Source organism: Lynx canadensis, chromosome A3 (assembly GCF_007474595.2).
Source record: "Lynx canadensis isolate LIC74 chromosome A3, mLynCan4.pri.v2, whole genome shotgun sequence".
In the NCBI taxonomy this organism is placed as follows: Eukaryota; Metazoa; Chordata; class Mammalia; order Carnivora; family Felidae; genus Lynx; species Lynx canadensis.
In genome coordinates, this window is record NC_044305.1 from 35,104,751 (window position 1) to 35,128,137 (window position 23,387).

Below are 23,387 nucleotides of genomic sequence, written 5' to 3' on the forward strand. Positions count from 1 at the left end.
GAGAATGGTCCTGGGATTTTGTGAAAGAGTAACTTCATAGAAATGAGACCATGGTCCACATACTTTTAAGGGGGGGACTTCCAAATGGCAAGATGTAATAAGAGCAGACTAGACCGTTTTGAATTATCACCGAACCTGCCAAAGTGCTTAGCTGCAGTGCTATGAGACCAGTAATTATCATTGAAAATCGAATACGTTCTGAAAAGGAATTCTCTCTACGGGATTCTTTAAAAACACTAAAAGAACTTATATGCAGTTTTGGTTTGCTTCCTCTTTGAAATGCTTAATAACATGCATTCGTAGTTTAGGTTCCATTTTTTAGTTGCCTTCAAGTATATTAATTCAAGAAATTAATTCTTAAAGAACTGTGCCCTTTCATGTCTCTATTCAAACTCAATCAAAACATAAGGGCACAAAACAAACAAAAGGCTATATTATAAGGGCATAAATAATCCAGGGCTAACAACTCAGCTGGACTACCCTTCGACAATGAGCACAACGTCTCCAAGGATAGGGTCAGACACAGGCTTGCGATGTATCAAAATTATAAATAATTATAGCAATGAATTCATTTAATCAATCAATTTCACCAGTGGTACGCTGGGGTGGACGGGCATAAAACTCCACACAGCTATCAATTGCTCCGATTACAGCTGGCTGTCAGCCAGAATTCCCCTGATCCATGTTCGTTAAATGCACATTAATCTGAATTTGGCAGTGTAATCAAGGACCTAACTGAACTGTGAAATTGAATTCTGCAGTAGAACATCATTTGACCATTTTATGCCAAGGCTGGAAAAAAAAAAAAAAAAAGGTTTGGTGGGGGGAGGGCGGGGGAAAGAAAAGAAGGGAAAAAAAGTCCTGAGGCAGCATTTATATGTTCACCGTGGTCTTCCGTACTGGTGACTGGGAGGCTGTGGCTAGGTTGTGCTGGACTGGGTGTGTGTGTGTGTGTGTCTGTGCCTGCAGAATGGGGACTGCGGAACGCTCAGTGAAAGATGGACAGTGTCTCTTTCCACTTCCCACAGAGCTACAAGGGATGGGAGGCAGCTGGTTCCAGTGCCTGAGTGTGATGCTCCAATACACCTTTGTGGAGTAAAATAAAGCAAAGAGACTGCTCCTCTGAAAAATGAAAGAGCCAGACTGGGTGTTGTTTGTTCTACGTAAATCAAATGTGGGATAAAAGTGAATCACAGACCTCTATCATCTGAACAAGGAAAGGACGTCTGAAATTGTCCTTCCTTGACTCAAAGGGAAGTGTAGCAGTAGCAGCCTTGGCTTTGGGAAAGGAGAATGACTGCCCGTAAGAATTCCAGGGAGAATCAGTAACTAGCTTTCTCTGTAGGGACATGTTAGAAGCTGGCAATTAGGGGAAAGGGATTCATTAAATCCTGTGACTTGAATATGTATTTACTCTCATGCATCCCTCTGGTTGTTCTCTGCCATGCCAATTCTCCTTGCCACGAGCAGGAATGGCACTGATGGGAGCTATTCCCCATCTGCCCTCAGGTGGGGGGAGGTTACTGCACCCTAATACAACTCTTGCTTGAAGCAAGACTTCGACAATCGCCCAGCCATGGTCAGTTTCCTCCGATTTACTTATTTCCATTTACAAAATGAAATGGCCCTATTTCATATTTGCCCTGCCTAGATGACGAAGGGACACAGCACACAATATGAGCTGCCATTCAATTTTGGTAAGAGAAGCAAGCATATGCTATCACTGCCAATGAGCAGTGGTCATGAGCAGGTCCTACTCGGAACCTGAAGAATCAAGGTGTCTGCTTAAGGTTCTGATGCAGGGGCCTTGGGAAGTAGGTTACCTTCTGGATAGTCAGACACTTGCTGGATTTCCAAACTGCATGTAGCAGGAAGCCACGCACCATATGTGTTTTGCAAGGAGATCTCCCACGCCATGATACTGGATTCCTATTTAGGCATGCAGGCAACTTACACCCCTTATGACATGAAGGAGGAAAAGTCGTGCTTTACCCTGCCTTACAAAATATATGGCAAATGCACACTGAGACAGCGTGGACAAGTGGCTTATGACCTCTACAAGTAGGGAAAGCTTAGTTAAGGAAGTGAATAAATCTGTGATCAGCAGGCTTAAGCATACAGGTATTTCAGGCTCTTCCTCCACCTCTGAATTGGTGTCTTCAACCCTCACCCCCTGCCCCCGCCCCCCTTGCTCCTCCAGACACAAAGAATGCATTTTCTGTTCAAGAGCAGATTACTAAGACCTGACACTGGCCACTGCCTGAAGCTACAGGGGTGGGGAGGGGGTGTCTGCACCTCTGGGGATTGGCTCCCTGCTGCAGAATATGGTTCAAGTATGTCAGGGCCTCCAAGACAGCCGGAACACATATTGCCAGGTTAGATGAATTTCATTTTAATTTGCTAATGGCAATCTCACTCATAATTTACTTTGAACCATAGGAATATTCATGGGAAGATATGTCCATTCATATACAAACAACCCCTATAGTCTTCCTGCCAAAGGGACAGGTGTCTGAGATGCTCTGAATCACCTTTTTGGATGTTTTATGAGCCGGAATCAACACCCTATAAGAGCCCATATGTAAAGAAAAAAATCAAAATAATACCCATTGTTATATTAAGCGATTAGCACCTCTCTTTCCTTCCCTCTCTTCCCTTGACCTCTGATTTTTGTTGCAGCTCATAAGAGTTTACCAGCATTCCCATTGCCACAGGATCTCTGAAAGTGTTCAGCTGGAATCCTTAGCAGATAAGAAGCTGAAGTTTTGTTCCTGAACTTGAACCTGGCAGAATCTCGGCGTACTAGTGTGTCACAAAGAACAGTGAGTCATTCAATTATTGATGCAGGAAGATGAAGCACACTAGTTCAGCTTTTTCCTTCCAGGTAAAGCAAAGGAACAGCTGAGCAGTGAAAAACCATTGCAGTGGTGACCCCAGATCTGGGGAATCATGCCAGTTTTCTTGCACCCTCTCTCTCCACCCAGAACTCCTTAATATGTCATCTGTTTGGGATGTCCTGGATTGCAGCACTGGTCACTTTGCTGCCCAGTGTAGACCAGATGCTTGGGGTTACATGGAGGGGTTGGCTGGCAAGAACCATCATGACTGGAGATGTAGTTACCTATGATGATTCTTGTTTAAATGCTGCTAAATACTCTGCTCTCTTAACATCTGGCCTCTATGGGGAAGTCTGAGAATTTCATGTCCATCCTATAGAGTAGAGCAATTGGTAAGGTGGCGGGATTGGGGTCCTTCAGCTAGCTCCATCACTCAGGAGTCGCAGGGCCTTGAGGAAGGCACATAGCTACTCTGGCCTTCTGTGACCTGCATCTCTAAGGTGAGGGCATCAGTACTTATGAGCCTGTGAGGGCAAAGTCACATGGAACTTGTTCCCATGTTTTGAAAAAAAAATGTAACAGATTACACAGAGAGGATGTTTCTATGGCTGGTGTTAGCAGATATGGAGACATGTTTTCCAACCAAAAATATTCCAGGGAATAAGGGCTAACACTGAGTGCCTGCCATGTGATAACTCCTTTACATTTACTGATCTTTTTTAATCTGTAGAAGAAGTTCAAAGTAGGTATGGAAACACTCTACAGATGAGCGAACTGACGCACAGACAAGATCATAAAGCCAATAAGTGCTTAAATCCAGAGAATCGGATTTTAGAATTTGTGTTCTTAAATGTCTTTTGTAATGGGTGAGAACATCTGGACTGTCATTCATAAAAGAGAATAACACCATCACTCAAGGTAGAGTGAGTATATATGAGAGTCTCAAGGATCGTTACTTTTTTTTTTAAATTTTTAAAACATTTATTCATTTTTGAGACAGGGAGACAGAGAGAGAGAGAGAGAGAGAGAGAGAGAGAGAGAGAGAGAGCGCGCGCGCACACTGGGTAGGGCAGAGAGAGAGGGAGACCAGAATCTGAACCAGGATCAAGGCTGGGAGTTGTCAGAACAGAGCCCAATATGGGGCTTGAACACACGAATCGAACTGCAAGATCATGACCTGAGCCAAAGTTGGATGCTTAACCAACTGAGCCACCCAGGTGCCCCAGGGATCGTTATTCTTTTTAAAAAAAATTTTTTTAACGTTTTTTAAATTTATTTTTGAGACAGAGCATGAAGGGGGGAGGGGCAGAGAGAGAAGGAGACACAGAATCGGAAGCAGGCTCCAGGCCCTGAGCCATCAGCCCAGAGCCCGACGCGGGGCTCGAACTCACGGACCGTGAGATCATGACCTGAGCTGAAGTCGGACACTTAACCTACTGCGCCACCCAGGCGCCCCTCAGGGATCGTTACTCTTAATGCCTCTTTTTGACCAGTGATCCCAGTTTTTTGGCCACAAATCAGTCTAGGTGACACTAAGGAGCTTCTCAGAGGACTTCACCCTACCCTACCCTACCCTACAGAGAGAATAAAGGACAGTTCCCATGTACCCCAAATCCGTCTGTGACTCATCACCATTTCTCACCAGCAAGGTGAGGGCTGACTGTGGCATATCTGAGCCCTGAGGCCTCATATCCATCTTTTTCCTCCTCAGTTTTCTTCTGTGGAAACAGGAATGTTCTGGAATATATCGACTTTGGAGTCAGATGGACCTAATTTTGGATCCTGACTCAGCTGTTTACCTTCATATCCTTGGGAAGTCGATAAAGACTTGGCCTCTGTCTTTCAGCTTTCTCAGGGTAAAAGGGAGATGATCCTGAAGTCTTCCAGAATCGTCATGAGGGCTCAATGGGGGTAATGCTTGCAAAATGCTTGGCACAGTGCCTGGAATAAGGTAACCCTCGGCTTCATGTCACAGCTGCCATCTGGTATGCTATACATACAGATACATGTGTGTATTCATAATCAGGCTGCCGCAATTATTAACTTATATAACCCTCACACAACATGATTGTCCCCATTTTATAGATAGGGAAGTAGAGTTAAGCAATTTACTCACCCAGTTGTAAGTGGTAATGTCAGGACTCAAATCCAGGCAGTCTACCTCCAGAACCTACACCCTTGAATGCCAAAAGGTACTTGACAAATAGTTAGCCTTGAACTGTGCTTCTCAGCTGGGACTGATTTTCCTCCCTGCTGCCCCAGAGGTCATTTGACAGTGTCTGGAAATATTCTGGATGTTACAGGAAGAGATGCCACTGGCACTTAGTGGTAGAAGCCAGGGATGCTGTTAATCATCCTACAGTGACAGCTCCTCCCCTGCAACAAAGAACTATCAGGCCCAGGATGTCCACAGTGTTGAGGCTGAGAAACCCTGCTCCTGAGTGGGACAGTACCGTACAACCCTAGGGCACTTCACTGTTAAAGGTATTCAAAGGAGCTTGGAAGGAGGCAGGTTGAAGGCTTGGTGCCTGCAGAATTCCTGTGCCACTGGGGATATATCAAAGGTCTAGCAAAGGGCCCGAGCCCGGACAGCTGGATCCCAGCTTGGCTATGAGCTGACCTGGCTATTACCGAGCCTCTCAGAGCCCCAGTTTCCTCATATGTACAAAGCAGGCAAGAATTGCTGTCTTCCGGGACTGCGAGGCTCAACAAGGCAACACATGTGTCTGGCACACGGCAAGTGCTTAGTGAACTGGCAGAAGTGTGATTACACCAGGGGCTTCTCAGAGGCTGGAGCCAGAGCAAGAAATGGATTGCTGGGTCAGCACTGATACACGCGAGCTGGCAGCTGCCTGCTCCCTGGAGAGCCCGGGAATGAGCAAAATCAGAGGCATGGTGACAATACCTTCAGTCAGTTTCCCTCCCTGTAAAGCAGACTTGTCTGCAGGGGAGGGTGGAGGGCATTCTCCCTCCACATCAAGCTTTTTTTCTTTTTTTTAAATTTTTTTAACGTTTATTTATTATTGAGAGACAGAGAGACACAGAGCATGAGCAGGGGAGGGGCCGAGAGATGGAGAGACACAGAATCTGAAGCAGGCTCCAGGCTCTGAGCTGTCAGCACAGAGCCCAACGCGGGGCTCGGACTCACAAACCGTGAGATTATGACCTGAGCCGAAGTTAGATATTTAACCAACTGAGCCACCCAGGCTCCCCTCAAGCTGTTTTTATAGTTGTGTAGTATGAACGGGTTTTTTTTTTTTTTTTTTTTGGCTTTATTTTCCCCCCAAGGTATCATCTGCCTTGTGGCAGCCAAAAACATTCAAAAGTAGGGAGACAGATGTTATATCTACAGATTTGTAACATCCTTGATTCCTGTCATGTCAACAGGAAAATTAGGTAGGCAGATAACACTGGGGGAGTTATTTCTGTGAGTTAATGTTAGTATTTTTCCTCCTTTAGGCCAAAATGTAAAACTGGTCTCTCTCTCTCTCTCTCTCTCTCTCACATACACACAACTTTCCTCCTCATATTTGCTCTATCTGGAAACCCACACAAATTTGATCCTTTCTCTTATTATTTGAGATGTGAACATTACCCACCAGCCTCTAGGACTTTCCATAAGGCAAAGCCAAATTATCTGAGTCGTGATCTCTATTTCTTCCCTCAGCAGGAAATCCAAATGTGATTGGTAGATTTTTAAGAGTACGGTTCTAAAGACACAGGCACCGAAGTCTTTTTAGAGAGATGTTATATTTTTAATCAAGTAAACGTTTTAATTACTAACATGCCTCCCACCACCTACCCTCCCACAAAACCTGCCCGTGAATTTCTCGTGGGTCCCGTGTGACATGGAACAGCAGCTTGCTCCTTCAGAGCCCTTGATTATAAGGGCTGAAAAACTCTTGGTAGAAGTTCCCAAGTGTGAATATATTGTCTTTTTTTTTTCCTGAGCCACAACAGTTTCCTCATTATTTCTGTTACAGATATATCTTTTCTGAGCCACAATAGTTTTCTGCATTGTTTCTTGCACTGTTTCTGGGTTTAACAAAACCAGATTTCAGAGTAGGTCTGCTTTGCTTTATAATTGGAAGTCTGCAGGAAGAAGGACCCAGCAAGGAATGAAGCAAATTATCCCTTCCCTCCATCCTCTTCTTACTCCTCTACCTAGCTGAGACTTCTGGCAGCCACTGGGGCCCCTCATGGATTTTAGTGGCAAATGCAATTAATCCCCTGAAATCACCTATGCCCTCATAAGGGGAAGAATATGGGACTAACACCATGGGAATATGGGAATATGGGAAAAACACCAGACCTGGATTTTGTCCTTGTTTTGCAACCAAATAATTATGAAACCTTAAGTATGCCACATGACACTCTGGACCTCAGTTTTTCCTCCTGTGAAATGGGTGGGCAGGCACTGTTGGGGGTTATATTAAATCCCAAATGCCTCTAGGATTAGGTTAATGAGAAAAATGAATGAAGTGGACTGAGAAGGGCCTCTCTCCTCTAATGGGTCAGCCTTTGCTTCCAGTCAGTTCCATGTCCAATGCTATGTGAAAATTGTGCCCAGGCATGTCAGATCATCCCATTTTTTTTTTTTTAAAGAGAAGGCTGAAACCCAGAAGTTGAAGATACTAAATTAAATATCTTGATTTTTCAGAAGCTGGAGATGACTATTTTGTGGACCCAACAGGTCAATGGGCCAAATATGGCCCCAGGGCTGAATGGTTATTGTCTCTGGACAAAGCTTTTTCTATGACCTTGACACAAACAGCTCCCTACCATAAGTGTGCAACTACAGCACACATGCACAAATCACATTTGACCCTAAACAGCCAAAGCGGTCCTGAGAAAGGAGAACAAAGCTGGATATTTCAAACTATATTACAAAGTTATAGACATCAAAATGTATGGTATTGGCATAAAAGCAGACTCATAGCTCAAAGGAACAGACCAGAGACCAGAAATAAACCCACAAATATACAGTCCATCAAATTTCAGCAGAGGAGCCAAGAATATACAAATGCAGAAAGGATATGTTTTCAATAAATGGTGCTGGGAAAACTGGACAGCCACATGTAAAAGAATGAAACTGGGTCCCTATCTTACTCTATACATAACAACTCAAAATGCATTAAAGACTTGAATGTAAGACCTGAAACCATAAAACTCCTAGAAGAAAAAGAGGGGGTAATTTCTTGGCATTGGTTTTGGCATGATTTTTTGTATTTGACACCAAAAGGCAACAAAAGCAAAAATAAACAAGTGGGACTACATCAAAATAAAAAGATTCTGCACAGCAAAGGGAAACATCAACAAAATGAAAATGCACCTATGGAATGGGAGAAAATATTTGCAAACCACATATCTGATAAGAGGTTAAAAAATATAGAAGGAAGTCATTCAACTCAATAGCAAAAAAAAAAAATCCCAAATAACCCAATCAAAAAATGGACAAAGGACCTGAATACACTTTTTTCTAAAGAAGATACACAAATGGTCAACAGGTACATGGAAAGAAAGGTTCTAAACATCACTCATCATAAGAGAAAATCTAAACCACAATGAGATATCACCTCACACCTGTGAGAATGGTTATTAAATTAAAATTTAACTCTAAAATAAACTTTATTAAAAACTTACCATATAATCCTGATTATTTTTTTCCTTTTCTATAGATCCATGTAAACTTTGTTAGAATATAGGAACCACTATAATTACTCTATCTAATGGTTTATGATCATATGCTCCTTAATAGAGGACAGTACAATATGAGCAGACTACTTAGTAGTAGTATATCAGGACATCTTTCAAATAAATAATTTTTCGTCTTTTAATCAGAAACCCTGTAGGGGATCTCCAAAGACTTGGATTTTAATGAATAAATGTGCCTTGCCCTACATCCTGTGCCCTTGGGGCTCGTGGATAGAAATCAGGTAGGGTTTTGATATGGACTCTCACTTAAAAGGTGAAGCATCACATTAGATCTCTGTGAGAAGGTCATGTTAGCACCACCTTTGTGGGGTGCCTGCACATAAGGAGGAAGGAGGCAGTGAACATAACATTACCTTTGGAATGCACATTGTGGGCTCAGACAGGCGAGGGTAGGTGTAGGAGTTGTACGAGTGTCCTTGGGGGTGGGTTTTAAATGCACTTGCTCCGAAGGGCATCATTGGTTCCTGGAGCCCCGAACCTGACCTGGACCTTTGCCGCATGGTGGGCTGAGGGCTGGTCTGATTCAAGTATGATGACTTTGGCCTCCTATCATAGTCATCTAGGCTGGGTCCCCACTCGCTTTCGCTGAACACCAGACTCTCCTTGGAACACCCGCTGGTCCCCGCAGTTCTAGAAGGCGTGAATTGGAATGGATAATCTAGAGGGGAACTGCTTGAGGCTCTCTGGTACTCCCACTTGAGCTCATTGTATTCACTTGGTTTGCTCAGTGAGTCCAAGTGTGTGTGATAATCAACGGGAAATCTGGCAATATCGGATTTCAAAGGCTTCATCTCAGAATAGTAGGCTTCCCCGTGTTTGGTCTTTGTGACATGCCCATTTTGCTTGGCGGCATGGCTGCCTTTATAAAACGGATCCAGGTCATCACCATAGAGACTCTTTTCTCGATACTTCTCAGTGCTGTAGTCAGCAGTGGTATCGGACTCGCTGGAATACTGCGAGAAGGTGATGAAGCCATTTTCTTCCCGATGGCCTTGACCGTAGCTGGAGGCTCCCTGGTCTGGGGTGGGCGGGCTTTCTTTCCTTAGGGAGTTGGAGCGAGTCACAGAGATGTTGTCGAAGTCCTCCAGCAGGCCGTTGATGGAGGTTTCTTTGCACGGTTTATTTCCTCTAACGATTGTCTGGGAACAGTAAAGGGAATGCCATTTAAAGAAAACATTTCATGCTTTCAAACTGATATTGCAATCCCACCCCTACTCCACTGAGGAAAAAAGACCCCAGGAACATCCCCTAAAAAGTGATAAAAATTGATCGTTTCAGTGGTGAAATAAGTCAAATATTATATAACCTTAATTGCAAATTTGCGTTTACCTATCTCAATAGAGATATCAATTAAACATCAAAAAGCCATTTAGAAGACTAAGCAATCACTGTCTTATTTACTAGTTAGGGGAAACCTCCTCCCTGGTTCCTCTCCTTAAATAATAAGCCCTAACTATCTAATGATAAGCTGATTATAATTTTAAGTCTATAACTGGTTTTAAAAAGCATATTATTTCTTACATTCATTATTCATATTATTTGCAAAACGAGTAAGTATTGTCACTTGAGTATTAACATACCCAGGAATGGGCGCACATTTTTTTTACCCTTTTACAGAATTCATAAAAATTGGAGTTACTAGATTTTATAGAAAAGGAAGGCATTTTCTGAACTACACTGAACAGCTTGAAGATCACTTATGAGATTTTATATGTGATCACCTGTGATATTTTCATTAAGCATCTAACTGTAATGCTTGCTAGAGCCACACTTCTGTATCATCACGGCTGAGGTCTGGATGGCTTAGTAGTTGATATGGTTGTTGTACTTGAACCTTAGTGACAAACTGCCGAGCCCAAATGTTCCCCTTAACGAACCTAAATAACACCAGAATACCAGGAACAGAAAGAAATCACAAACCACTTACAAAGCCAGTCAGCTGTGCCTTGACAATGACAAGGTTTGCAGCAAAATACGATGGGGGTGGATAAAAGAACAAAGAACAAAGTGTTGTGACTTCAGACTTCCAGAATTTTAGGAGAAAAATACCTTTGAGCAAGTAGCAAAGGAGTTCAAAATCATCTCAGTATAATAGAGGATTTCAAACTAGAGGGAAAAGTCAAATTTGTCCTAGAACATATGATTTATAGATCAGTGAAAGACAAGGTTTTCTTTTTTTCCTATCCAATCAGTCCTGGACTAATACTTTTTGTCTATACCCCTTTCTTTTAAAGTTTTTTATTTTTTTTTAAACATTTATTTATTTTTGAGAGACAGAGACAGAGCAAGAGCGGAGGAGGGGCAGAGAGAGAGGAAGACAAAGAATCCGAAGCAGGCTCCAGGCTCTGAGCTGGCATCACAGAGCCCAACGCGGGGCTCGAACCCACAAACTGCGAGATCATGACCTGAGCTGAAGTCGGTTACCCAACCGACTGAGCCACCCAGGCACCCTTAAATAAACTTTTAATTTTGGAATAGTTTTAAATAAACTGAGAAGTTGCAAAGAGCATACACAGAGCTCTCATGTACCCCTTACTGTATTGTTAATATCTTGCACTACTATTAACTAAACTCCATAGTTTATGTGAATGTCACTAGTTTCTTTCCCCAGTATTCCAGGGCCCCATTCATGACACTACAAACTTATTTGTCATGTCTCCTTAGTCTCTTCTGGTCTGTGATAGTTTCTTGGATTTTCCTTGTTTTTGATGACCTTGACAATTTTAACAAGTGGTGCTCAGGGGTTCTGCAGAATGTCCCTCAACTGGGTATGTGTGATGTTTTTCCCAGGGTTAAACTGGGGTTATTGGTTTTGGAGGCGATCACCAATTATATCACATCGTATGCAGGGCGCATACCATTAACATGGCTTCTCCCTGATGATACTGACCTTGGTCACCTGGCCCAGGTAGTGTTTGCCAGGTCTCCACACATAAAGTTACATTCTGCTTCCTTTGTTGCTTTCTCTACTGCACCCTTTGAAGTAAGTCACTCTACCTCCTTGAGAGGTATGTCTACATAAAGTACATGGAATTCTTCTGCACAGATTTGCATACTCTTATTCATTCATTCATTCATTCATTCATGTTCATTTATTTTTGAGAGGAGGAGGAGAGAGAGAGAGAGGGAGAGAGAGAACGTGTGCATGCAAGTGCCTGTATTCATGCACAAGTGGGGGAGGGGCAGAAAGAGAGGGAGACACAGAATCTGAAGCAGGCTCCAGGCTCTGAGCTGTCAGCACAGAGCTGATGCGGGGCTCGAACTCACGGACCGTAAGATCATGACCTGAGCTGAAGTCGGACTCTTAACTGACTGAGCCATCTAGGCACCCCCCCCCCCAGTTCTTTTTAAATCACTGAATAGTCTTCCATTATATGGAATGTTATGGTTATTTGTGGAGGAGGGGTATAAATGGCTTGATTGCCCAAATAGGTGATGTTCTCTGTTTGAGGATTTCTCAGAGAGAAAAAGAACCATGTATCACATATACATCAGAACCTTTTCTCAGAGTAACAACATCTATGCTGACCCCAATGGATGAACTGAAGAAATAATACCTTTGAACAGAGAAGGGGAAGTAGCTGGGAAGAGGAAAGGAGGAAATGGACATTTTTTGATACATTTAGTATGAATGCTAGCTAACTCATCCTCAAAAATATCAAGCCCATTTGAGTAGCTTTCTAGTGCATTTCAGTTGTATCTTACCTGTTTGTTATTATTTCTCTCATTTGCTCAAAGTGCGTTCTCTCTCTATAGATATATATATATATATATCTATAGAGAGAGAGAGAACGAGAATGAGTGGGGAAGAGAGACTGATAATCTTAAGTAGGCTCCACGCTCTGCATGGAGCCCCACATGGAGCTCGACCCCATGACCCTGGGACCATGACCTGAGCTGAAATCAAGAGTTGGATGCTCAGCCGACCGAGCCACCCAGGCACCCCCTCAAGGTGCTCCTTAAAGCCCTTTTAGACATATATACTCTTATTTTCTGTGGATTTAAACAATTGGCCTCTCCCCTTCAATAATGTTTTGCACAAATTTTTAAGAAAACAGTATTAATTTGTTTATATCACAGTGGATAAAGTCTTTTCAGCCAGCATTCTAGACAGAAATTATACTCTTGCACATTCCTATTCTCTATCAACAATTAGCAGATTACTTAATGAAATGTTCTCAGTAATTCATGGTCTTCCCCAAAAGTAGCTTCCTGGTATTTCCAATCCTGGGCATCTGTGTTGACTGATGTATAACATGAATAAAGACTGTAAGGTATGCCAAGGTCTTCAAGTAACTTCTCAGTTACTGGACCTGCTTGGATAATCCTTTAGCAAAAATGTTATCAAGACTTTCTGTGAGCTTGACAAATAATAGCTAACTATATTAGAATTTTTCATGGTCAGTGTTATCTTTGGGTATATACTGCAGGGAAAAAAAACTTCTCTAAATTCTATCCATCTTAAACAATATTTCAGTCAATCTTTCTTGTCTGCCTTCACACCTCCCATCTCTGAATACATGAAATATTCAACTCTGGGACCACAGAATCACTTCCAGTTTTTTAATGTTGGAAGGAATCTAGAGGGCAGCTAGGTAGGCATCCTCCTTCCTTTACTGAGTACCACTAAAACTCAGAGCTGACTTTGCCCACTGATATATAACAGACCTGGGATTCAAACTCCAATCCTCTCCCTTCCAGTCTAGCATGCTCTCAGTCTCTCTCTCTCAAACCAAAGTATGGCTGACACACAATGAATGTTATATTACTTTCAGGTCAGTCTAGCTCTCTTTCCAAGGTACTCTTCAGACTCATTTGAATAAAATAGCACCAGTTGGCAATGCAAAGGTTTGGTGTGTGACATCATAATCCATCAACAAAGGGTTAATAAAGTGCACATTTTCTATTGTGCACTCCATCCCTCTAGCGATAAATTGTTCAGTTTACAGCACATGGACAATTGCAGGTTCTGGTCTCAATTTCACCCACATTTGTTATGTGATTTACTTTCATCCTTCTTTCATTACCCATTCTCCAATTTATAAAAAGGATACTATCACTTGATATTGATACTGATTGATACCCAGGAATCGTAGAGGCTGATGGAGGGAGGGGTCACATAGAAGTTTTGAAACATACTAATGTATGCACTTCCTTCATGTGGACACAAACTTGTAAATCTGAAACAAGTTAGGAATATTAAACACAACTCCTAAATGAAGGCAAGTTAAAATGTGAAGATTATATAGTAAAGAAAAGATCAGAGAAGAACAGACTAAAACTCTTGGAAAGTTTTCAGGGAGGGGAGAATTGTGAGCTAGGTCCAGGAGGAAATAATAGATATACTTGGATGGTGACAAAAAAAAAAAAAAAAGAGGTAATTACCAGCTCATCACTTACTAAATGATTGAGACACAGAGATGATCAGAATATGTTAACATGCCACCATCTTTGGGGCTATGTGGATAATTATGGTAACAGAAGAAAGCATTCCCCACTCATATCAAATCAGCATTTCAATCACTTGTCCTTTGGAATTTATATCCAGAGAACTTGTTAGTTTATCTTCAGCAAATTAATAAATGGCTATGATGGGGCTGAACTATCAGTTTTAGAAATTCACTACCAAGACACAGATATTTAGAAGGGGGGAAAAATCCTTCCCTGTGTGATTCTTTTGTGATCAGAGCATTGTTGAGTACCTCCTTTGAAACTGCTCAATCCTTTAAATCTTCCAGTTTTCCAACTAAAATTTTCCAATTTCATTTATGAGCTGAATGGGCAGACGTGAAACTCAGTCACTTGGTTTCTGAGGAATACTGAGAGAAATGAATTTAGATGTCACAAAGAGGCACGCATCTATGTGTCTATCATCTATCAATGTATCCATCCAACTGGCTATCTATCCACCCACCCATCCATACAATAACATCAAAAGCTATAATGGAGATCTGTAATATGTCTATATCCATACTATCTGCAAATATTTTTTTAAATGACTAAGTGATAACATAATGAAGGCCTGTTTGGGAGAGAGCCCTTTCTTTCCCTCATTAGTTGTGCTATAAATATACTACATTTGGAAAATGAAAAACCAAACAATCATAAACACCTATTTCACAATTTTGTCCCCCAAGTAAGTTAATTTAGATTTTTTATGGGAGATTAGAGGGTCACTGTTTTAAGACATGAATTAATCTGTGACCTCAGAATTGGGAAGTCTGCTGTTTCTGTGCACTTATCACTGCATACCCAAAGACATGTTCAGTTTAGATGCAGAATTATAGCAGTAAACTCAATAAACAGAATTCTACATACTTGTTGATGTGGAAGGAGAAATATATGGTTATGAGATAACTACTATTTAGAAGAAAAAATAAAAACTATCATTGAATAAGAAACACTTTTAAAAAACAATGTAGTTTTTTATCCTAGTTTTGAATCAGGCTTACAGCATTTATCAACTGTGTGATAGTGGGCAAGTTACCTAACCTTTAAAAGCCATGGTTTCTTAATCCATAAAACGGCAAGAATAAATCTTTGTCTCATTGGGTTAATGTGATTTAATACAATAATGTGTAAAACAGCTGGCATGATTCCTGGCATACAGGAAGCACTAATAAATGGTAGTTATTTAACTATTTTATAAGTTAAATTTTACTTTAAAATTAGGTGATAATAATTAAAGAAAAGAAGAAAGATGTAAACAATGGAATAAATCAATCTCAGCCTTATGCAATGGAAGGAAAAGAATTGATGTTTTAGACTTTTAAAAACAATTATTAGGGGGCGCCTGGGTGGCTCAGTCGGTTAAGTGTCTGACTTCAGCTTGGGATATGATCTTGTGGTCCATGGGTTTGAGCCCCGTGTCAGGCTATGTGCGGACAGCTCAGAACCTGGAGCCTGCTTCAGCTTCTGTCTCCCTCTCTCTCTCTCTCTCCTTCCCCTGCTCTCACTCGAAAATAAATAAACATTAATAAAATTTTTAAAAATGATTATTAGTAACTTTAGATGCAAAATACAAATTTCCTGAGTTTAAAGATATATCTTCAGCTAATTACAATTGTTATATATTTCAAAGAAATATTCCTTATTAGATATAAAAAATGGAATACTTTCAAAACATGATCAGCACTCTACTGTAATCCTTCTTAAAGATGTAATATCTGAGTCCTAAAAATTAACAAAATTAGACTTCCTATTATTTACACTGAAAGATACATACGGAAAAGGAAGATTAATAGAAATACAGTAAAATATTGACAGTGGTCATCTCTAGGTGGGGAGATTAAGTGTGACATAGATTTTAAACCCGTACTTGTCAAATCTTAATGTGCACACAAATCACCTGAGGATCCTGTTAGAGGGAGAGTCTGATTCAATAGGTCTGAAGTGGGGTCTGGGATTCCGCATCTTGATGGGCTCCCAGGCAGTGATAATCCTGCTGGTCTGCTGTTCACACTGTGTACTCAATGGGGTTAGTGCATTTTCCATATTTTCTACAACTAGGGTACTTTTATAATAAAACATATTAGACTGACATATATTTTTCAGTATAATACGATCCAGGACTTTATTTATATATATATATATATATATATATATATATATATATATATATATATATGTGTGTGTGTGTATGGCACTAAATATATATTTTATTAAATATATAGTATAATGTTACATTTGTATTTTATATCTATATAATATATATCTGTATACATATATATAGTATAACATATATCTGTATACATATATATAGTATTACATATATATGTATTGTGTTAAAATTATTTGATGTTACAGTTGGCTGCTGGGAGCTACACTGTTCAATGTTTTCCCATTCTCTACAAAGGTGAAATATTTCCTATGTTTAACCAAAATGAATACTTTGAAAGATTTCACTATTTTGGCACACCTGCTTCTATAGCATCATGATCTTATTATGAGGCTATAAATCTCAGAGTTATTGATGAATAAAACTCGAGTACTATGGAAGTGAAGGTGTGGTTGCAGACATTTGCAAAGAAGAAAATTTCATCTACAGCAAAAACAAAACAAACAAAAACCCAAAGACACTATAATAACAGGCTATAGAAGACACAGTCTTTTCTTGGATCTCCTTTTTAACATTTGGAGATGTTTACAGATGGTGTAACTGTATTACTCTTAAAGGAGCACATGCTTTTCTCTCAGTGAAAACTATTTAGTCGGTGTTAAAAAGCAAGGGCTTGCAAAATGTAAATATCTGTTAGAAATAAACTGTTGACCTGTCTAAAAAGAATAGAAAAAAAGAAGGGTTTGGTAACCTTATTTAATCAGGAAGACCAGTGAAACTAGAACCGAGGTAATATTTGTTTCCCTAACACAGGTTTCACTTTAAGGAATCATAACACCAAAGCAACAATAGTGAAATCCAAACATGCAAAATTTTACAACATGGTTTAACCAGGCTTCAAAATGTAAGAACTACTATTTATGGCTGTCAGTATCTGATGTTTATTAAAGCAAGATTGTGCAGTTTTAGAGATCAGTAATATAACGGCAAGAGTATCGCTGAACTTCATGCTGCAGAACAGCCAGGCATTAAAAATCAATGCAACCCAACCTATTTGAGTTTGACACCCTGGTTCTCATTGCCTTTCCATTGTGCCTGGACCAGCTCAGCGTCTGCTCTCTTGTTGACAGCGGCCATATTTCATGGTGCTCCTTCCCCAGGCTGCTGGCCAGTGATAAGCTATAATGGATCTGTCTGTAAGAACAGCTGTCTCCCCTTGTTCTGAGGAAGAGATGAAAAAGTGCCTCTGCTCTCACAGACTGTATTAACCTTGACAATAATGAAGTGTGTAATTAACAGCTTTGCCCTAATAAGACCTTGCCTTTCTTTTTAAGAAACAATGTCTTCTATCCTCTTCAAGAATGCGTTTCATTTTGTCTTTCTGGGTAAACACTTCTCAGGAGGTCAATAAGCTAAACATTCCCATGACTCAAGAACAAACCAAGACTCTCTCAGAAAGTATCTACTTTTAACAATTTATCTGAATTCTCATGCTGTTTGCAGAGAATCAGTTGCCTTGTTTTTATTAAGGAATGTGGTTGCAAACAGCTGTGTATGTAACAACAACAAACGGATCTGACATACTTGAATCCTTATGGCAAGAAATGCTAATTCTCAGCTGGATTTTTATACACCAGAAGACTCAGATCTTCTATTTTCTTTCAATGTAGAAAACACTTTTTTTTTTTTTTTTTGGTAACCACAGGGGGTAGGGCTAATTGAGTAAGTAGGTGGAATTCCATATTCCTGGAAATGTGAGAATAAGGGCAGAACATCTCCAAGGGGCAGCAGGGGTGCAGATTCCTTAAAAAAAATTTTTTTTAATGTTTATTCATTTTTGAGAGACAGGGAGAGATAGTGTGAACAGGGGAGGGGCAGAGAGAGGGAGACACAGAATTTGAGCCAGGCTCCTGGCTCTGAGCTGTCAGCACAGAGCCTGACATGGGGCTCAAACTCACAAACTGAGATCATGATGCTTAACCAACTGAGCCACCCAGCAGGGGTGTGGATTTCTAATCATTAAGATCTTTTCAGTAAATATGTAATGATCATATAGAATACAAATAAGTCAATTCCTTTATTAACTAAACGTTATATTCTGCACAGATTATAATAAAGCCTAGTGTATCTAAGAATGACTTTGTGAATTTAGTAAAAGGCAAGATTCCTCATTAACTGGAAAACAGTCTGTTTGCCATTTTTCTCTACCTCGTTAAACACAGTGAATCTAACACATTTAGTGACCAGTTTCGTACAAGGATAATCCCTAAAGCAGACTTTCTATTTATTGTTAATCTGGCAAAGCAAATGCAATTTATGGCCCTGGTTCTTGCTGCTTAGAATGTAAAGCAGTCATGCTGAAGTCAACTGAAGTCAGTTTGATCAGAGGTAATATAAGTGTTTCATGGATGGGTTTGAAGTCAGTTTGAGACTATGAGTGTTATAGCTGGGAACTTAAACTATTTACTTGTGGTGTTCTGGTTTAGACTGTAGGCAGCAATGAAATAGGACTATAGAAGTATCTCTGTTCATTGATTTATTCATTTACTGAAACAAAAAATTGTTTCTAAGGGCAGGGAGTACTTCGAGATGAGACAAGATTCCACCATGTATTTCTTAACTTGGGTAGTACATATAAGAATTTAATGTTACTCTTAAACCTCTCATATGCCATATTCACATCTTAGTCTGGGTTCCTCAAAAGCAGATCTGAGGCAAAGGCCCGCACATGAGTAGTTTATTTTGGAAAATGAAGTTAGGAACTGTAAGGGGGTGAAACAGAAAAGGGGAAGCCTATTCAATGGTAGGTTATCAAGCTATCTGTGGACAATTGGGGCTCAGCTCTCTTGAAGAGCTGTGAACCTGTCTCAGAACTGGCCACTCAAGGGACTGAGGATGGGAGTGTTCATCCACCTGCTCCCATCTTCTGTGTCAGAATGGCTGAGGGGACTCCCATGTGTGTCCCACAAAGTGGCAGTGAAGAAACTGCCATGTCTGAAAGCAAAGGTAGGTGGTGCAATGGGGGTGAACAGCAGGTTGCCTCAGCAATGGCCGGAGTGAAAAAGGCTGGCCTAAAAGACATGAGATGGGACACAAGAGGCATCAGGCATACCTCTTTTAGACAAAGATTTCACAATAAAAAAATTGAAAATGAAGATGGATGGGGTCCCCTTCTTGTAAACCAACGGGCATGGATACCAGTATGCTTGACTGATGTGGCAGGTATTTTAAGTGGCCACCACAATGGGTACTCCCCTTCCATTGTGTAAAGGCATTGCTGCAAAGCTGTTCCCAGCCAGGGACCACATTTACCAGGAGCCTTTGCATCTAGACAGACAATGGGACCAATTCTCACCCATAGAATGGGAGCAGGATGTGATATTTATCCCTTCCAGGCCAATGCCACAAAGAAATGACTTTTCTTCTCTTTATTTTCCTGTCTGCCAAATGAACAGAGAGGACCTGGCAGGATCCTCTCAGTTGCTAGGGGATGCCAGGGCCACATGGTAGACTCTTCCTTGCTAAATGACCACATGGGATACCATGCTCTGGTTAGGAAAATCCACACTGGATACTAAGTGAATGAGAAATAAACTTCTATTTTTGTTGACCTTATTTACTAAGATGTATGGGTTAGTATGTCACAGCAGCTGGAATATCTTAAGTAGTATAATAATAATGATGATGACAGTGAATCTAGAATTAGAAGGCAGATCAGGAATTAAAGAGAGCAGGTAGGGACAGACTTGATCTTGATGTTCCTATCACGTGTGCCCACGCTGACTCTCTATAATTGGCATCAGTCATGGGGCACAGGACATCCACAGCAGCTCCAGGAATACCAAGGGAAGCAATGTCAGTTATGAACCTTAACCTAATTTTCCAAAATAAACTCACATATAAGCCTTGGTCTCAGCTCTGCTTTTGAGGAACCCAGCCTAAGACATGCCTATAGTACACAGAAGGCTTAAAGAACAGTATTAAATTTCTTACATGTATATGCACTGAGATTGTCCTGGTAGAAGAAATGACGTTGAGCACCTGAGTCCTGAGACAGAGCACTGAAAGCTGTGAATGGAAGTGCTTGTCTCAGCTTGATTTTAGGTATCAACAAGAAGGTGACCATGTCTGAACAAATGTTTTATTTTTCAGTATTTCAGGCTGAGATATAAACCCACACAGGGGAGAGGAAGAAGCACATTCATTAGAGCATATCACAAAACCCAACCTTGTAGTTTGATATTAATCTCTGTGATAGACAGCTTGTGAAATGGGAACAATTACCCCTCCCCCCCTTCTATGTAATGTGACTTTATGTTCTTCATACTGGGAGCTGGTGAAGTCTATGTCCCCGCCCTTGAATAGGAGATGGCCATATGGCTGGCTTAGACAATGGATAATGGGCTTAAGTGACATTATCAATGCTTAGTCTGGGCTATCAGAAGCCTTGTCAGCTGCTACCCTCTCCATTCCCTGCTTCTTCCAGGTGAACAAGCTTGGGCTGGACCACTGGGAGATCTGAAATGAGCCATCCTAGATCAGCCAGCCCCAATTCACCCACGTGCCCCTTTCCTCCATGATGGCTGGAGCAGGGAGAGGAGGTATAAAAGCTAGGAGCTGGGCCCATTTATACTAGAGCAGGTAAAGCAGGCTGCGGGAGGAGGAAAGGTTTGTGTGCCTGTGGGCAGGGATGGCAATTCTTAATGTGGCCAGAGAAGAAGGCATTTGTCTGAATAGAATTTCGTGAGAGTTGAGTGATAGGGTGGCAGGCTTCTCTTCACTTGATCTTAGCCAAAAGGCCGAGAAGCGATGCAGGCTTCTCTTAAGTGGGGATAATCAGGAAGCCATTCTCCATCTGCTTTTGCCCACAGAAGGATGAGTCAGTACGAAGTACTAACAGGGCATGGCCAAGGCTTATCTCTGAGTCGCTTTTAGTTTCTTGTGGCTAAAATTATTTGAATTTGGCATAGCTTCATGGTTAGAATTTTGGTTCTACTTACATAGACTATAAGAAAAATCATTCAAAAGTGGGCATTTTGGCAGTTGTGCAGTTTCCTACTGTCACTTAAAAAATCTTGGGCCAATAGATATCAGGGTGCCGCAGTAAATTTATGTTATCTGTAAGTTGAGGTGTCTGTCTCTTCCTGTTCTAAGATTTGTTCATTCTATCTTTTAAAAGTATTTAAAAATTCATGTCTTAATAGATCAAGAACTTCAAAAATGTGGCTACAAGAAAATGTAAAATTGAATATTGGTTTGCATTGTATTTCTGTTGGACAGCATTCATCTAGAGCGGGAGATGGCAAGCTATGGTCTGTGGGCCAAATCCAGCCTGTTTTTGTAAATAAGTTTTACTGGAACACAGTCACATGCATGTGCTTATGTACAGCACGTGGCTGCTTTGGGGCCACAATAGGCAGAGTTGAGGAGTTGTGACAAAAACCATGTAGCCCATGACCCTTCACAGAAAAAGTCTGCTGACTCTTGATCTAGAGTGTCACTAGTTGTCCCAGCTCCTTTTTGGGGGAAAAACTGTTCTAGTATTTGATCCCTGGGCTAAAGAAAGAGGTAGCAGGAGGGAGAGAGGGAGAAAGGGAGAGAGAGGGAGGGCAGGAAGGAGGGAGAAAGAAAGGGGGAGAGGGAGAGAGAAAGAGAGAAAAGAAGGGAGGAGGGAAGAGAGGAGGGGAAGGAGGAGGGAAGGGAGAAAGGAAAGGAGGAAGGAAGGGAGGAGGGAAGTAAGGGAGAAGGAAGGAAGGGAGGAGGGAAGGGAAGAAGGAAGGGAAGAAGGAAGGGGAGAAAGAAAGGGAAGAAGCAAGGAAGGGAGGAAGAGAGGAAGGAGGGAGGAAAAAGGGAAGAAGGAAAAGAAGAAAGAAGGAAGGGAGGAGGGAAGGGAGGAAGGAAGGAAGGAAAGAAGGAAGGGAGGTGGGAAGGGAAGAAGGAAGGAAGAGGGGAAGGAAAGAAGGGAGGAAGAGAGGAGGGAAGGGAAGAAGGAAGGGAAGCATGAAGGAAGGAAGGAAGGGAAGAAGGGAAGAATAAAGGAAGAAGGGAGAGAGGAAGGGAAGAAGGAAGGAAGGGAGGAAGGAAGAGAGGAGGGAAGGGAGGAAGGAAGAGAGGAGGGAAGGGAGGAAGGAAGGGAGGGAGGGAGGAAGGGAAGAAGGAAGAGAGGAGGGAAGGGAAGAAGGAAGGGAGGAAGGAAGAGGGGAGGGAAGGGAGGAAGTGAGAAAGAAAGGAAGGGAGGGAGAAAGGAAGGGAGGGAGGGAGGGAGGGAGGAAGGAAGGAGGGGAAAAAGGAAGGAGGGGAGGAAGGGAGGGAGGAAGGAAGGGAGGAAGGAAAAGAAGGAAGGAAGGAAGGAAGGAAGGGAGGAGGGAAGGGAGGGAGGAAGGGAGGCTGGAAGGAAGGGAGAAGGAAGGGAAGAAGGAAGGAAGGGAGGAGGGAAGGGAAGAAGGAAAGAAGGAAGGAAGGAGGGAAGGGAGGGAGGGAGGGAGGGAGGGAGGGAGGAAGGACGAGACAGACAGCCTCTTGTTGAGTATTTCTATTTGTCAGTGGGATAGAGTCACTTGGCACCAGAAAAGCACTTGGTTCATTTATAATCTGCAATTCTACGGCAGAAGGGTACGTGAAACACAGGTCTTCCACTTCTGAAGCAATTTTATTTGTGAGTCAAGGCAACTGACTAGAATAAGAGATCGTATCCTGTTCTCAAAGGAATTTTCAAGCAGCAGCAATCAGAGATGCGAGCTGCTTGGGTTGTTGTTCAGTGTTAGGCGTCACAGACATGATGGCATAAACAAAAGCTCAGCACCCTCCACGGAGGATGTGAACTTTAAATAATTTGTGAGATCAATGAAATGGCTGCCAATATTCCACGAATGTGTTTAAGAGAGCTTCTAGTCACTAACATTGACCTAAACACTGTGTGCCAAGACAATTACAGGTGTTTCCCTCATACTTCACCTTCGCAAGACCCTGGGATGGATGACATTATTACCTCTTTGCACAAAGAAGGGAAATGAGGCTCAGAGAGACCAAGCAACTTGCCCAGTATCACTCAGCTGGTAGTATCAATGCCTCCCAAAATACGTGAAAACCACAGCACAGCCCATCAGCATCCTCAACTTGAACCTCTGAGGGTGTGGGAAAGGAAGCACGGCACACAGGAACAAGCTCCACCCACTCTGTGACACAATGAGAGGAACGTAAGCACACCCCACGACAAGGTCATGTTAAATATTTCCAGGAAGGAAAGATGTTTAAAACTCAGGATTATGGGAACTGGG

The 23,387-nt window shown here is 41.7% G+C and overlaps 1 protein-coding gene across 1 annotated transcript in view; it reads right to left on the reverse strand.

The window, feature by feature from the left end:
• Positions 1-23,387, reverse strand: part of PAK5 (p21 (RAC1) activated kinase 5) — a 167,593-nt gene that overhangs the window by 32,285 nt on the left and 111,921 nt on the right. Inside the window, exon 3 of the mRNA XM_032592601.1 lies at positions 8,906-9,691. Coding sequence (XP_032448492.1) covers positions 8,906-9,691 — 786 coding nt within the window. The remainder of the gene's footprint in view (positions 1-8,905; positions 9,692-23,387) is intronic.